The sequence below is a fragment of the Humulus lupulus genome, chromosome 6 (assembly GCF_963169125.1).
Source record: "Humulus lupulus chromosome 6, drHumLupu1.1, whole genome shotgun sequence".
Classification (NCBI taxonomy): Eukaryota; Viridiplantae; Streptophyta; class Magnoliopsida; order Rosales; family Cannabaceae; genus Humulus; species Humulus lupulus.
This window is the reverse complement of record NC_084798.1, coordinates 5,573,347-5,588,596: the sequence shown is the minus strand read 5'-3', so window position 1 is coordinate 5,588,596 and position 15,250 is coordinate 5,573,347. Positions and strand designations below refer to the sequence as shown.

The 15,250-nt window shown below is 30.7% G+C and overlaps 2 protein-coding genes across 2 annotated transcripts; one reads left to right on the top strand and one right to left on the bottom strand.

Annotated features, from left to right (window-relative positions):
• On the bottom strand, positions 1-628 carry LOC133781506 (arabinogalactan protein 13-like). Its single transcript, XM_062220534.1, has one exon. The coding sequence runs from the start codon at positions 498-500 to the stop codon at positions 309-311; it is 192 nt and encodes a 63-aa protein (XP_062076518.1). The 5' UTR covers positions 501-628; the 3' UTR covers positions 1-308.
• An 11,714-nt stretch (positions 629-12,342) lies between these two features.
• LOC133783735 (cytosolic sulfotransferase 15-like) lies at positions 12,343-13,685 on the top strand. The gene has a single exon (XM_062223374.1). The coding sequence runs from the start codon at positions 12,359-12,361 to the stop codon at positions 13,448-13,450; it is 1,092 nt and encodes a 363-aa protein (XP_062079358.1). The 5' UTR covers positions 12,343-12,358; the 3' UTR covers positions 13,451-13,685.
• The last annotated feature ends 1,565 nt before the right edge of the window (positions 13,686-15,250 follow it).

Genomic DNA, 15,250 nt, shown 5'->3' with positions numbered 1-15,250 from the left:
TAACAAGAATAATGGAATTTTTATTAATATAATGAGAGAACATAAATATATAGTACAAAAAAAAATAGAAGATTACACAAACAAACTTAATATACAAGAATCACACCCAAAAAAAAAAAAAATTAAATCCCATTTCACCTCTCTCTTTCTTTCTCATCACACACAAAACACATCTCCATATCCACTTCAAAACTCCATAAAAATGGCTTTGGAAAGAGAAAAGGAGAAATGGGTTAGGAAGAGAGAAACAAAGTAAATATGTCTAAACAAAAAAAAATGGTGATATATGAGAATGAAAGATGATGAGCTTAGAAGACCAAGCCAAAAGCCAAAGCTAGAAGAGAAGCAAAGAAGGCTGGGATGAATTGTGTGGCATCTGAGGTGGGGGCTGGGGCTGGTGCATCGGCAGCTGAGGCCATTGGGATGGCTGAGAACAAGGTCATCATCATCATCATCATCGCCACAACCATCATCATAGACTTTGAGTTTGAGTACTCCATTATTATGTCTTAAAAAGTTTGGAACTTTGAAGAGCTTGAAAATAATGTAGTGATTATTATTGAGAGAAAGAGATTATGTATATATGAGAAGATTTGGAATTGTTGTTGTGAAGTTGTGGTGTTTTTGAGAATGAGTGTATGGATGTATATATAGGAGAGAAAGAGAAGAGAGATTCAAGGGTAGCTACCCAAATAATGGAAACGTTCGAAAGGGGTTAACGCGCGTGTGTGTGTGCGTGTGGTAAAGTCATATTATTATTGGGTTAACTATGACTATTTTGGCTCCATTGTATAGCTATGTATATAGTTACATTCACACCTCTTATTCCTCTCTCTCTCTCTCTCTCTCTCTCTCTCTCTCTCTCTCTCTCTCTTTATATATATATATATGACAATTTTTGTATAGGGTTTACTTCAAGTCCTACCGGTGAGACTCTTCAGTGTTTTCGACCTGTGAACAGTTTTCAGCACGATTTTTTTATAACCGTATATATTGTAGTTGTTTAGAGCATCTTCAAATTTTTAGAAAATTTAGAATAGTTTACAGTACCGAAAACTAGGTTCAAACATGTTGTTTTCTATGCGCATATAAAAAAAATTAGTCACGCATGTAACATGTTTGAACTTAGTTTTCGATATTGTAAACTATTCGGAATTTTCTGAAAATTTGCAAGATACTCTAAATATCTACAATATATACGGTCATAAAAAAAGTCATGCCGAAAACTATTCACGGGTCGATAACACTGAAAGTTTCACTGGTAATGCTTAAAGTGAAGCACCTATATAAGAATTGTCCTATATATATATATAGCTACGTACAATTAAATTTAACTAAGTAGGATTCGATATTAGATTACACTGATAACGATAGAGTGTTGTTATTTGACACTTTAAGGTGTCTAACATCACATCAGGTAACATCTCATAATTAGTTAGCGATACCCCATAATACTTATTAAATTCAAATATATAAAATCCGATATTGAATTACACCAATAATAATACCTCACTTTCTTGTGGTATTGGATACCACTAATACCCCTTAGCAATTTTCATATCTGCATGTCATTTGTGGTGATGGACGCGAGCACTCCTTAGTAATTCTCTATTCGTAATTATATAAATAAATATGCATTTATTATTGATTGAATTTTCCAAACTAGAAAACTTCTCATATTCTTGTCATTGAAATGTTATGAATAGACAATTTTTCATAAATTTTGTAAGATTTGAATTTTACAACGTGGGCTATATATATATAGCGTGTGAGGGTAGAATTATTTTTTTTGTGTTGGGATTTTTTTTTTACTGTTTTTAAATAATAATTTATATATATATATTTATATAGCGTATGAGGCTAGAATTATTCCCATTTAATACCGACTTCCTCAAATCAATACCAAAAAAGGCTTAAATGATTATATTTTTTTATGTATATATATTTTGAGCGAGGGGTCCATGGATTTTGTATTTAATGACTTAAAGTTTATTTGAGTATTTTGATTTTGAATACTTATCTGTATTTTATATTCATTGTATAATTTTAATATACAAGTTTTTTTTAATGTATTATTATCACTACAAATCACAAAAACAAATTCACGTCGGTAGGACAAGAGTTGAAACTCAAAAAAAAAAAAAAATCTTTTTTTTAAACAGTTTGGTGATGATATAACACTAGTCAGACAAAATTTAACAGACAGAAAATACATATATAAATAGTAGTTTTAGACAAATTTCAAGAATATGTATTGATATTTTTAAAATTAATACTAGCTTATATATTAGTTAAATAAATTCTCATACTGCAATTATACTCGTAATCAGTGGTCAGATTAACAAATCGTTTAAAAAATGAACAAAATACAACTAAAGCAATATATTAATTTGCAATGATTATTATAGTTGTATGAGAATTTTATCAACCAAAAATAAAAAGTTCAGGACAAAACTCTAAATGAGTCACAAAGTTCATATTTTTTATAATAATAATAGTAATAAAATACATTGACTTTAGACCGACATAACTTATTAGATTTGTTTAAAACTGACATAACTTTTCATATTTAAAATCTATCTCAAAATATATTTTCTAATTCATTTGTAAAGGGCCCATTTAGTTTAGATTTTTTAAAAAGCTAGATCAAAGTGGCTTCTTAAATAATTTTTAAGAAAAAGATGTTTGGTAAACTTAGCTTATTTAAAAATTTATACTAAAATCACAGCTACAGGTCCAGCTGAATTAAGTTGGCTCAGACCAACTTTTGTCTTTTAAATTGTTTACTCATTTGATGAATAATAATTTATTCAAATAAACGTTTGATTTTATTATTTAAAAATAATTATTATTGTAAAATATTTTTAAAATATCATATTTTAATTTATTTAATTATTTACTATTATAAAATATCTCAAAAATAACATATTTTATTTATTTTATTTTATTTAAGTTTAAGTGTTACAAACTACCGTTAAATATAAGAATATTCTGTTAAATATACGAATATTTTATTAAAATTAACATTAAAAAAATAAAAAATCATTAAAACAAAAAATTTCCGTTATCTACACACTTATTATATAGAAGAGATATATCATTCATATTATGGCCTATATTGGTTAAAGAAAATATATAATTTTTTTAATAGTAATTGTTTTTTATTACCACACCAACAAACATATATATTATTACATGAATTATTAGTTTATAATAAAATATCTTTTTTACATAAAAACATGATAATGTAATAATTGATAATATTTAAAAAATAATGTGTAAATTAATTAACCTATTAATATGTTTTTCAATTAAGTTTTAGGTCTCAATTTATAATTATATTATAATTTACAAATTAAAATAAATTAATGTTATTATTATGATGTCTATTTAAGTAATTTTATATTTGCTAGCTATTCAGTTATATAATTTATTATAAAATATTCTGATACAGCACAACTAATTAAAATTAATTATTGCATTAAACTTTACCAAATTGGCCCTAACATCTCTCAATCCCTCTTTATGGACATTATCTCTATCTATTTCTTTTTTCAAAACATAGAAAATGGCCAAAATTTAGTGAACAAAAGTTAAATGACTTTTTTAGAAAGAATTTTCTAGAATTAATCACTAATTAATTAGTACTTGCAAAGACCAAAATGTTCATAATTTTTTTTATTATAAATGGAGAAAAACTAACAAAAATGACTACTACACCTTTGGCCCCATCTATATAGAAGAGAGAGTGACACTTACAAACTCAAATTTTTTATTTTTTGAAAAACATATTTTATTGAAACATTGATGTTCAACTATTGAAATTTAATTGAGTTAAAAATATATTTTAATCAATTAAACTAAATTTTTTAGGGAAACATTTCATGATTCTTATTTAATTTATAAATAATAGAAGTTGAGAAAAATATATGTATATATATAAGGAGACATTTTGAAAAAAGAAAGTAATTATAGCTCAAAAATATGAAAATTACTAATAGAGAGATAAGTGTTGAGGCCTAACCTAAAATATCTTAAATAGGAAATAAATCATAAATAATATTTCCATTTTCCACTCATTTTATGAAGTAATTTTATTTTGGTAAGGATTTGATGAAGTAATATAAGCTTTCTTAAACCTAATAATACCAAACAAAAAAATTATGAGTGTATATAATTGTTATCCGTGTTTTCAACGTACGACAACGTGGCCTAAATGATCCTAATTTTTATAAAATTTCGGTAAAATAAATATTGATAAATTATTTTAATATAAATTTAAATATTATAAAATATAATTATTATAATAATATTTAATACAAAACTAGATATTTAATAATTATATTAATATAAATTCAAATGTTATAAAATATCATTATTATAATAATATATACTCTTAATTTTATTAAAACAATTATCACTTATATTTAAAAAAGAAAATATATATGTTATTTTTTTATTACTTAATCTAATTTTATATAAATATATATTCATATTAAATAACAAAAAATATTATAAATACATTGTATATAAATATCTTGCGCGTACAAATAATATGACTTTGTAAATAAATAAGAAATTAGAATAATATTTTTCTTCTATAAAAATAAATAATTTTTTTATCAAATTATTACAGTGTGATTTGAATAATATCATAAATATTTTTTCACTCTAAATAAGATAGTTTGTGTTATAAAAAGTTATCATATATATTTTTTTTTAAATATAATCCCATAAACAATATTAAAGTTTAAATTTTCTTTTAATAAATCAATTGGGTTTATGATTACAAAAATCAGATGAAAATATAAATTTGAATATCTGCCAAGCCATAACAGCTCATCACAACATTTCATGCTCACAATTACAACTTTGCCTTTTCCTTCTTTATTTTTTCCTAAAGTTGTTTAATATATACTAACAAGTTTCAGAATCGTGAAGTGAAGAAACAAGAATATGTTTATTGCAAGATTGTTGAAGAGAAAATTACAGAGAACAATTACAAAGAATGCCTTTTATATAAGAGGCTAAACCTATTCTATGCTTCGGTTAAGGCTAAACCGAATAACTAATATAACAACTTAACTAACCAAAAAGCTAATTATACAACAAACTATTTTCCTAACTCTAATAAAGTAAAAAATAAATAAAAAACTGGAACATACCAGAATAAGGCCCCTTAATACCCCCCCCCCCCCCCCCCCCTCAAGATGGAGTGTATATATTGTAGACACTCATCTTGGCAATATGGGATTGAAGAATAGGAGAAGTCAGTGGTTTTGTGAAAGCATCGGCCAACTGCAGTGAGCTGGGGACATGAGCAAGTCGGATTGTGGAGTTGTTGATTTTGTCTCGGACAAAAGGGCAATCAAGCTCTATGTGTTTGGTGCGTTCATGGAAGGTAGGGTTATTGGCAATGTGAATTGCGGATTGGTTGTCACAGTAGATAAATGAAGGAGATGTTTATGGAACATGAAGATCAAGTAGGAGATATCGAATCCAAGTTATTTTGCTTGTAGTGGCAGCCAAAGCTCTATATTCTGCTTCGGCCGAGCTCTTGGAAATTGTTGGCTGTTTCTTGGTGCGCTAGGAAATGAGAGAATCTCCTATAAAAATGCAGAAACCAGCTACTGAACGACGAGTAATAGGACATGATGCCCAGTCTGAATCCGAGAAACCCCTTAACTGTAAGCTGGAAAGTGATGAAAAAAGTAAGCCTTGGCCAGGATTTCCTTTGAGATACCGAAGTAAGTGGTGCACTGCCTGTAAATGATTAGTCCGAGGGGATGCCATGTGTTGGCTCAAGGTGTTGACAGCAAAGGTAATGTCTGGTCGTGAGTGTGTTAAGTACAGTAAGCGTCCAATAAGCTGTCTATATGCAGAGGGGTTGTCAAGAAGTTGGTTGGTGTCATCGTGCAGCTTGACTTTAGGATCCATAGGCGTTTTGCTGGGCTTGCTGCCGAGGAAGCCAGTATCCGCCAAGAGCTCCAAGGTGTATTTTCGTTGGGAGAGAAAAATCCCAGCTTTTAACCGAGCAATTTCAAAGCCTAGAAAATACTTAAGAGTGCCAAGTGCCTTGAGCTTGAACTGTTGGTGCAGGGATGATTGAAGTGCGTTTAAGATGGATAAATTAGGCCCTGTTATTATTATGTCGTCGACATAAACAAGCAGAGCTATGTAAGTATCATCTGCTCCTCTTGTAAACAGAGTGTTGTCCGCTTGAGATTGTTGAAAACCTTCCTTTAAAAGAGCATATGACAACTTTTTGTACCACTGCCGTGAGGACTGTTTTAAGCCATATATCGATTTTTGTAGTTTACAAACCAGATTAGAATCTGCAATAAAGGATGTAGGTATTGTTAGTCCTTTTGGTATGGTCATGTAAACCTCCTCATTGAGGTCACCATTCAAAAAAGCGTTATTAACATCAATTTGTAAAGTATGCCAATTCTTAATGGAAGATATAGCTAATAATAATTTAAAAGTAACCATTTTAGCTACGGGGGAAAAGGTGTCAAAGAAATCAATCCCTTCTTGTTGCGTATACCCTTGAGCAACAAGACGGGCTTTGTACCGTTCAATGGATCCATCACTGTTATGTTTGATCTTGTACACCCAACGACATCCTAAGGCATGTTTGTTGGGTGGTAAAGAGACAAGAGTCCAAGTGTTATTAGCAGTGAGAGCTTGGAGTTCAGCTTGCATTGCATTGGTCCATTCTTGTTTTTGTATGGCTTGCTTGTATGTCTGAGGTTCCTTTTGAGCAGAAACTGCAAAGACAAATTCTTTGTGAGTGTTTGAGATATTAGAGTAAGAAATAACTTTATCTAATGAGTGAGGAGTTGAGGAAAGATCCTGTAATGTTGAATAGCATTCAAAGTCACGCAGGTGACTCGGGGGTCTTGGAATTCTGGCAGATTGTCTTGGGGCAATGATAGACGATTCATGTTGTTCAGGAGCTATGTCAGAATCTGATCCTTGGCCATTATTTTGTTGTTGTGTAGAATCTGGAACCTGTGAATGAGTATGAGGAGGACAAGGAGTGTCTAAAGTATAATCATTGACAGGTGTGTTAGTAACAAAATGGTTAGGAATGACAACATTAAAAAAAGGATCTACTGTGCTACACTCAGTATTCAAATTGTGGAATAGAAAAATAGTTTCATGAAATACCACATTTCTGGAGTTGAAAAATTGGTGAGTGTTCAGATCATAAAGTCGATATCCTTTGATTCCTTTGGGGAATCCCATTAGAACACAAGCTCTTGCTCGAGGTGAAAACTTGGACCTATTAACAGTTAATGTAGAGGCAAAAATAAGACATCCGAAAGATCTCAAATGATCATACTCAGGTAGTTTATTAAAGAGCAGTTCATAAGATGATTTGTTATTTAGAATCGGTGAGGGTATTCTATTAATTAAGTAAACAGCAGTCAAAATGCATTCAGACCAAAATTTGATAGGGACTTTAGATTGAAAGAAAAGTGCTCGAGCTACATTTAGTAAATGTTGATGTTTTCTCTCAGCTACAACGTTTTGTTGTGGCGTTTCCACACAAGAAAAATCATGCAAGATACCCTTTTCAGCAAATAAATTTTTGAACACCAATTCTGGTGCATTATCAGATCTAAACTGTTTAAAAACACAGCCAAATTGAGTCTGTATATAGGCCAGAAACTGTGGTATAATATGAAGAACATCAGATTTGTTTTGCATCAAATAAATCCAGGTAAAACGTGAATGGTCATCAATAAGTGTTAAAAAATATTTGTGATTACAGTGGGAAGTAACTTGATATGGACCCCAAACATCACAATGCATAAGATCAAAAATATGTTCAGAAAATGATGTATTATTTGGAAAGGGAAGTTTCCTTTGCTTAGCTAAAGGACACACATAACATGTAGAATTATGTAAAGGAGAGTTTTTACAATTCAAAGTATCTCTAAGTATATTGAGACGTTTGGAGGAAGGGTGTCCCAGCCTTGTGTGCCATGTGTCAACAGTAACATTGCCTACTTGAGGAGGATCGGGTGTGGTATCCAGGATATACAAATCTTTGACATTTTTACCTTTGCCAATCATCCTCTTGCTGGCATTGTCCTGCATAGTAAATATATCAGAATTAAAAATGATAGAAATAGAAGCTTTTTGAGTTAGATAGCTCACCGATATTATGTTATATTTGAAATTAGGAGCATAAAGCACATCAGTTAGAACAATGTTACTGTCAATGATGACAGTTCCAACTTTATGCACAGAAACATGTTCATTATTTGGTAAGAGAAGCTTAGTTGGAGTTATCTTACATAGTGATTGAAACATGTTGATGTTAGAGCATATATGGCGAGTAGCTCCGGAGTCAACAATCCAGGAATTAGAAATTGGAAAATTTGAAAAATGCGACATAATGATACCTCCGTTATTTGTCGAAGTGGTAGGTTTTGTAGGAGGCATATCAGAATTTTGAGAAGCAAGAAGGTTAAGGAGTTGTTGATACTGAGTTGTTGTCAGTTGAGGGAGAGTGGCATGACTATCTTCTGTAATGCAGAGCCCTTCATCACTGGATTGAACTTGATTAGCAGAGATATCTTTGGGTTTATTGTTCTTATTATAACCAGGAGGGTAGCCGTGGATCTTGAAACACCTCTCAACTGTATGTCCCAAAACATTACAGTGAGTACAAAAAGGGCGATTTCTTTTTGGAAAATGGTTTCGGTGTGGCTGAGTGTCATTTTTCTGATTGTTGAGTCTATCTCCTTGGAAGGCAAAAGCCATAGCCTGGTTAGAATCAGTACTGAAAGAGGATGAACTTCTTTGATTTTCTTCCTGGGTGACAAGGTGAAAAACACGGCTTATGTCTGGTAGAGGGTCCATAAGCAATATGCTCCCACGAATCTGTGAATACGAATCTGACAGCCCCATAAGAAAAGAGATGATGTATTCCATATTGTGATGATCTTGAAGCCTTTTGACTCCTCCACATGTGCATCCATTACACGTACAAGAAGGCCTGTAAATGTTTAACTCTTCCCAGATTGTTTTCAGCTTAGTAAAATACAGACTTATGGATTGGGAATCTTGTTTAAGATTCATCAGATCTTTCTTGAGGTTAAAAATGTAAGGACCATTTCTTTGATGAAAACGTGTTTTTAGATCATTCCAAATTGCAGATGCAGATTCATCATAAAGAATGCTTGAAGAAATCTCTTTTGAAACCGAATTCAAAATCCATGAAATCACTATATTGTTATTTCGCAGCCAAGCATTATAAAGAGGCAAATCAGAGATTGAGGGTTTAGAGATAGAACCGTCCAGAAATCCTAGCTTGTTCTTGACCGATATAGCTAGCTGCATTGCCCTACTCCAAGTGACGTAGTTGTCTTGCCCAGTGAGGAGTTGAGATACAAGAGTATTTCCTGGGTTGTCGGCATGATGCAGGTAATAAGGATTCGCAGGATCTTCGATTGGGCTTCTTGATGCAAGAACCTGCATGTGGTGGTCGGTTCTAGCAGAGGAGCGTTGCTGTTCTTCAATGGCGGTCGGAATCAATGCGGGAGTGGAGGTTTGGCGTTCTGGTTCGTCTGAAGACATTGAGATTGTCCAGAAAAAAAAAAAGAACAAAGATACGAGAAAAACTAGAATCACTAGTCGGATCAGAGTGAAGTGCGGAAAAGGAAAAATGCGCAACCGTGCCGGAGATAATAAAGGCCAGTCGGAGAGGAAACCAGAATCAATCAGGAAAGCTCAACTTTCCTGCTCTGATACCATAACAAGTTTCAGAATCGTGAAGTGAAGAAACAAGAATCTGTTTATTGCAAGATTGTTGAAGAGAAAATTACAGAGAACAATTACAAAGAATGCCTTTTATATAAGAGGCTAAACATATTCTATGCTTCGGTTAAGGCTAAACCGAATAACTAATATAACAACTTAACTAACAAAAAAAATTAATTATACAACAAACTATTCTCCTAACTCTAATAAAGTAAAAAATAAATAAAAAACTGAAACAGAACAGAATAAGGCCCCTTAATATATACCAAAGGTGCTAAGCATGTAATTGGTACCAGTAGCTTTGAAAGGTATAAATTTCTTTTAGAATATTGCAAAACATAATAAAAAGGAAATAAAAAAAGATAATAATGGAATTTTATTAATATATACAAAATAAATAAAAACAGAAATAAAATTAGAATGACAATACTTTGAATATTTATGAAATTTACCTTCTCTAGAACTGTATTTCCAAACCCCACATTCTCACAAAACCAACCAAAGTAGAAAAGTGCAAAAAAAAAAAAAAAATTGTTATGCAAAAGAATCTCATAAATATTACTCTCCATTGGAAAACAAATATGAGCTTAGAAGACCAAGCCTAAAGCCAAAGCCCACAAGAATAGAAAGCAATTGAAAAAGAAAAGTTAAATATAAATAATTCATAGTTTATAGGGATCAACATAAATATAATTTTTATCTGATACTATATATTAAATATTCAATTTTTAAATGTATAAGATCATTTACTTTTACAGCTATATATATTTTTTTCTCTCTCTCTCTTTCTCTCTTTTACATTAATGTTTTTTTTCTTTCTGTTTCTTTTTTTTTTATTTAGTAACCTCAGTAGTGAATAGTAAAATTTGTCACTTTTTGCGCTCATCATTTCAGCAAAAAAAAAAAGATAATAAATATGATCTAAGAGCACTTTTTTGAAGGGTGATTTAAAATAACTAAATAGTTAAAATTATACTAAAATGAGTCTCCAATAAATGTTTTATCTTTTAAAAAAATCTACCTTCATTTATAGTACATGGCTATATTTATAGCATATTATTCATCTACGTAAACATATAATATTAATTTTTCATATTATTTCTTACATTATTCACAAACACATAAATATATATATGTTTTTTCTCTTTTTTTCCTCTTTTTATATATTTATATATAGTTATATAAGTAAATGAGTTTTATTTATATTTTATAATATTATTATATTTTATTTTTTAATAAATTTTTATTGTTATTTTTTTATGGGTAGTATTATAATATAATTATGTGATATGATGTAAGAGTATAAATATTAAAAGATATTATGATATTATTGATAGTTAAAGAAAATATTTAAAAATATACTGTTTAAATTATATAGAGAAAAAAATAGAGAAACTGATGTATGGTGTAAAAGTTAGAGATAAAATAAAAAAAAATTGTGTTTTTGAGAAGTATTTTAAAGAATAGAGTAGAACATCCATTGAGAGTGCTCTAAGAGCACTTAGATTAGATTCTCTATTTTATTCTTTTTAAAATGCTTCACAAAAATCTCACTTTATTTATCTTATATCATATTTTTACATTACATTATACATCAAATTTTTTATACATAAGTATGAAACTAGTATATATAAAATAGTGTTGTTTATTGATACATTAAGTTAATTGTTTAATATTATATGATGTGACATTTTATATTTATCGATACACTGTAATATTTATTAAATTTGTAATATTTATTAAATTCAAAAATGTAATTGTGCTGATCAAGAGCAATGTCCATCTACTCATGAGTTCAGCATAACCATTTAACACCTCATTTTCCAACTCACTACTCTCATGCTCCACAGAAAAGACCTCACGTAATTATTGTTCTGATGGAGGTCACATAATTACTGTTCTAAGTGCTCTTTACTTTTTAGCTCTAGTCGATTTATATATCTATAAATGTGAATGTTTTACTAGTGGAGAGAAAAAAGAATAATGATACAAATATTAAAGAGCTAGAAAAATGATGAAATGTGCATGTAGAGATAGTGTGTTTGTAATCATTGATCATTCCATGCATTTTATATTATATAACTGTTCAATCTTAAAGAAATTAAAGATATTTGTGCAATTTAATAAGACTGATTAGATATCGCTAACTAATTAAAAGGTGGTAACTCGTGTGGTATTGTATACCTTAAAATGTCAAATAACAACACTTATATAAATATGTGAGATAGTTCACTTAAGTGTAGGAAAAAACCTAGCTTATTTCAATTTGTAGATATAACCAATTAAAAGGTGGCAACCTGTGTGGTGTTGGACACTTTAAAATGTAAAATAACAACACTCATATAAATATGTGAAATGGTTTACTTACCTGTAAGAAAAAACCTATCTCATTTCAATTTGTAGATATAAATAGAGAATTGATAAGAGGCACGTGGCCAACAACACAGAGTTAGCATATAGTTATTGGTGCAATTTAACAAGTATTATGAAGTATCGCTAACTAATTATAAAGTGACAACTCGTGTATTGTTTGACACCTTAAAGTATCAAATAACATCATTGGTACATATAAATAGGTGAGATGGTTCACTTACAAATGAAAGAAAAAACCCTAGCTAGCTATAGCAAGATTAATATAAAGATGAATAATCCCAAATCTAATGACGAACACCAACAAGATCATGGTGAGAAAGATATCGATCATGATCTTGATCTTGATCAACTTCCCAAAACCCAAGGATGGTTAGGCTCTTCTGTTCTTTCTCTCTACCAAGGCTTCTGGTGTCCATCCAAAATAGTTCCAAACATCAAAGCCTTCCAAGCACACTTTCGACCTCGCAGCCAAGACATCATTCTAGCCTCGTCCCCAAAATCAGGCACCACATGGCTCAAAGCTCTACTCTTCTCCATCGTCAACCGCTCTCGCTACAACCTTTCCAACACTCCCTTACTCACTTCCAATCCACACCAACTCCTACCCTTCCTCGAGTTCACCACCTACGCCAACGCCAAGGCCCCTCGCGACGACGACGACGACGCTGCTACTCTCTCGTCGCCACGCCTCTTCTCCACGCACCTTCCGCACCAGCTGCTGCCCGAGTCCATCGCCGAGTGTCCGGATTGTCGCGTCGTCTTCATCTGTCGCAACCCTCTCGACGCCGTCGTCTCCTTCTGGCATTTCGCCCACCGAGACCGCGCCGAGAGCCACCAGCACTCGATGGAGGACTACGTGGACAAGTGCTGCCGAGGCGAGCAAGGGTTCGGACCCTTTTGGGATCAGGTGTTGGGGTACTGGAAGGAGAGCTTGGAGAAGCCAGAGAAGGTGTTGTTTTTGAGGTACGAAGATATGAAGGGAGAAACCGAGGTTCGTGTGAAGAAGATTGCTGAGTTTGTGGGGTTTCCTTTTTCGGCGGAGGAGGAGAGCCAGGGAGTTGTTGGTGAGATCTTAGAGCTTTGTAGTTTGAGGAATTTGAGGGATTTGGAAGTGAACAAAAGTGGGAAGTTCATGCCAAACTTTGACAACAAATGTTACTTTCGAAAAGGAGAGGTTGGGGATTGGGTTAATCATCTTAGTTCGTCCATGGCGGAACGCATCATCAAAATCATTGAGGAAAAGCTTAGCGGTTCTGGCTTGAAATTTAAATATCAAGAAGAAGACGAAGAAAAAAATTAAGGCTTGAATATGTATATTATTGTTCTTACGTACGTTTTGGTGTATGTTGTGTGTGGTCGTGTGAGTGAAACATATATAATCTTGTTTTTTTTTCTTTATATTTTGTATTTTGAGTGAGAGGAGTCCATATATGGATTTTATATTTAATGCCTTAAAGTTTAATTTAGTATTTTTAATACTTTTTATTTATATTAAATGTATAATTTTAATAAATTTGATGAGTTTTAAGTATATATGTAATCAATATAGTTATATTTAAGTTTTTTTATGTATTATTATTAATTAGAGTAGGATTTTATTTATTATAGATCACTTCAAATTACAAAACACAAAAAGCAAATTCATGGCGGTACACTACTACAAAATAAAGCTTTTATGACTTTATTTGGGAGACATTAAAAGTCTATAATGTCTCCCACCAAAGGAGACATTAGAGGTGATGTTATCGTATCTGGGCTTTTAACATCTCTCATTAGGAGACATGAGAGATATCTATGTCTCCTAATGGGAGAGGCTGAAGAGTGTCCAAAAATATTAACTTTCAATGTCTCTCGTTGGGAGACGTGAGATGTCTCCCACGTCTCACTATGGGAGACATTGAAGGGTCTCTCAATTTAAAAAAATAATTAAATTGTAATTGATTTAATAATTAATTAAATTTAAATAGATTTAATAGTTAATTAAATTAAAATTGATATAATTAATAAAATGAAAAAAGCGGTCAAAACTAATAAAACATAATAAAGTGGTTGGTGACTTTTGATTATTGGTAACATATTTGTAATACATTCTTGTCGCAACTCATCAAATCTTTATACTTATAAACTCTAGCAATTAAGTCACTAAAAACTCATTAATCAACAAATTAAAACATATAACTTTAATTTCACACATCTTTAATTTTTAAAATTATTTAATAAATAAATTTTAACAAAACATAATATATAATCAACCAAGCTAAAATGCTAATAAAAAATTTAAAAATATATAATTTTTTAATTAAATAATAATAAAAATTAAAAAAATTCATAAATATATGTACATTAATCAAATCTATATAAAATTAAATTATTTTCTACATTGTCAACAAAGTTACTATGTTAGAAACTCACTTAAAATCTAATAATTATCAAAAGTAATAAAGAAAAATATCACTAAATATCATTTTAACAATAATTTATTCTTGTAAGTTTAAAAATTTACCTCAAATGTGTGTTTGAAATAGAAATTTTGAGTCAAAAATCTCACATTCCAATCTTACTCCAAGAACACCCTACAAATACATTATAAAACTCATAATCTTAAAAAAAAAACACACATAAAATCGCATATAATAAATTTATTCCTATTGCAAAATCCATAGTTTATTTCATAAAAAATTACATCAAACCCTTGAAAATGGAGTAAAATCCATAGCTTCCAAACCCTAAAATTGCCAGAATTTCTCCCAAATTCGTCTTCCAATGGAAGACGTTAGATATGTATCCTGAACTCGTGTTGGACACTCAGTTTGCAAATGACTTACGTACAAATTTAGTCATTAATAAGAACTTTCAATGTCTCCCAACATATAAGACATTAAAAACACATCTTAATTTTTAATGTCTTACATCATAAATGTAAGGCATTAGAGGGAGTCATTGAAACAGAAGACTTAAAACACAATAATAATAATAATAATAATAATAATAATAATAATAAAATACATAGATTTTTAGACCGACATAACTTATTACATTGGTTTAAAACTGGCATAACTTTTCATATTTAAAATTTCTATGAAAATATTTTTTCTGATTC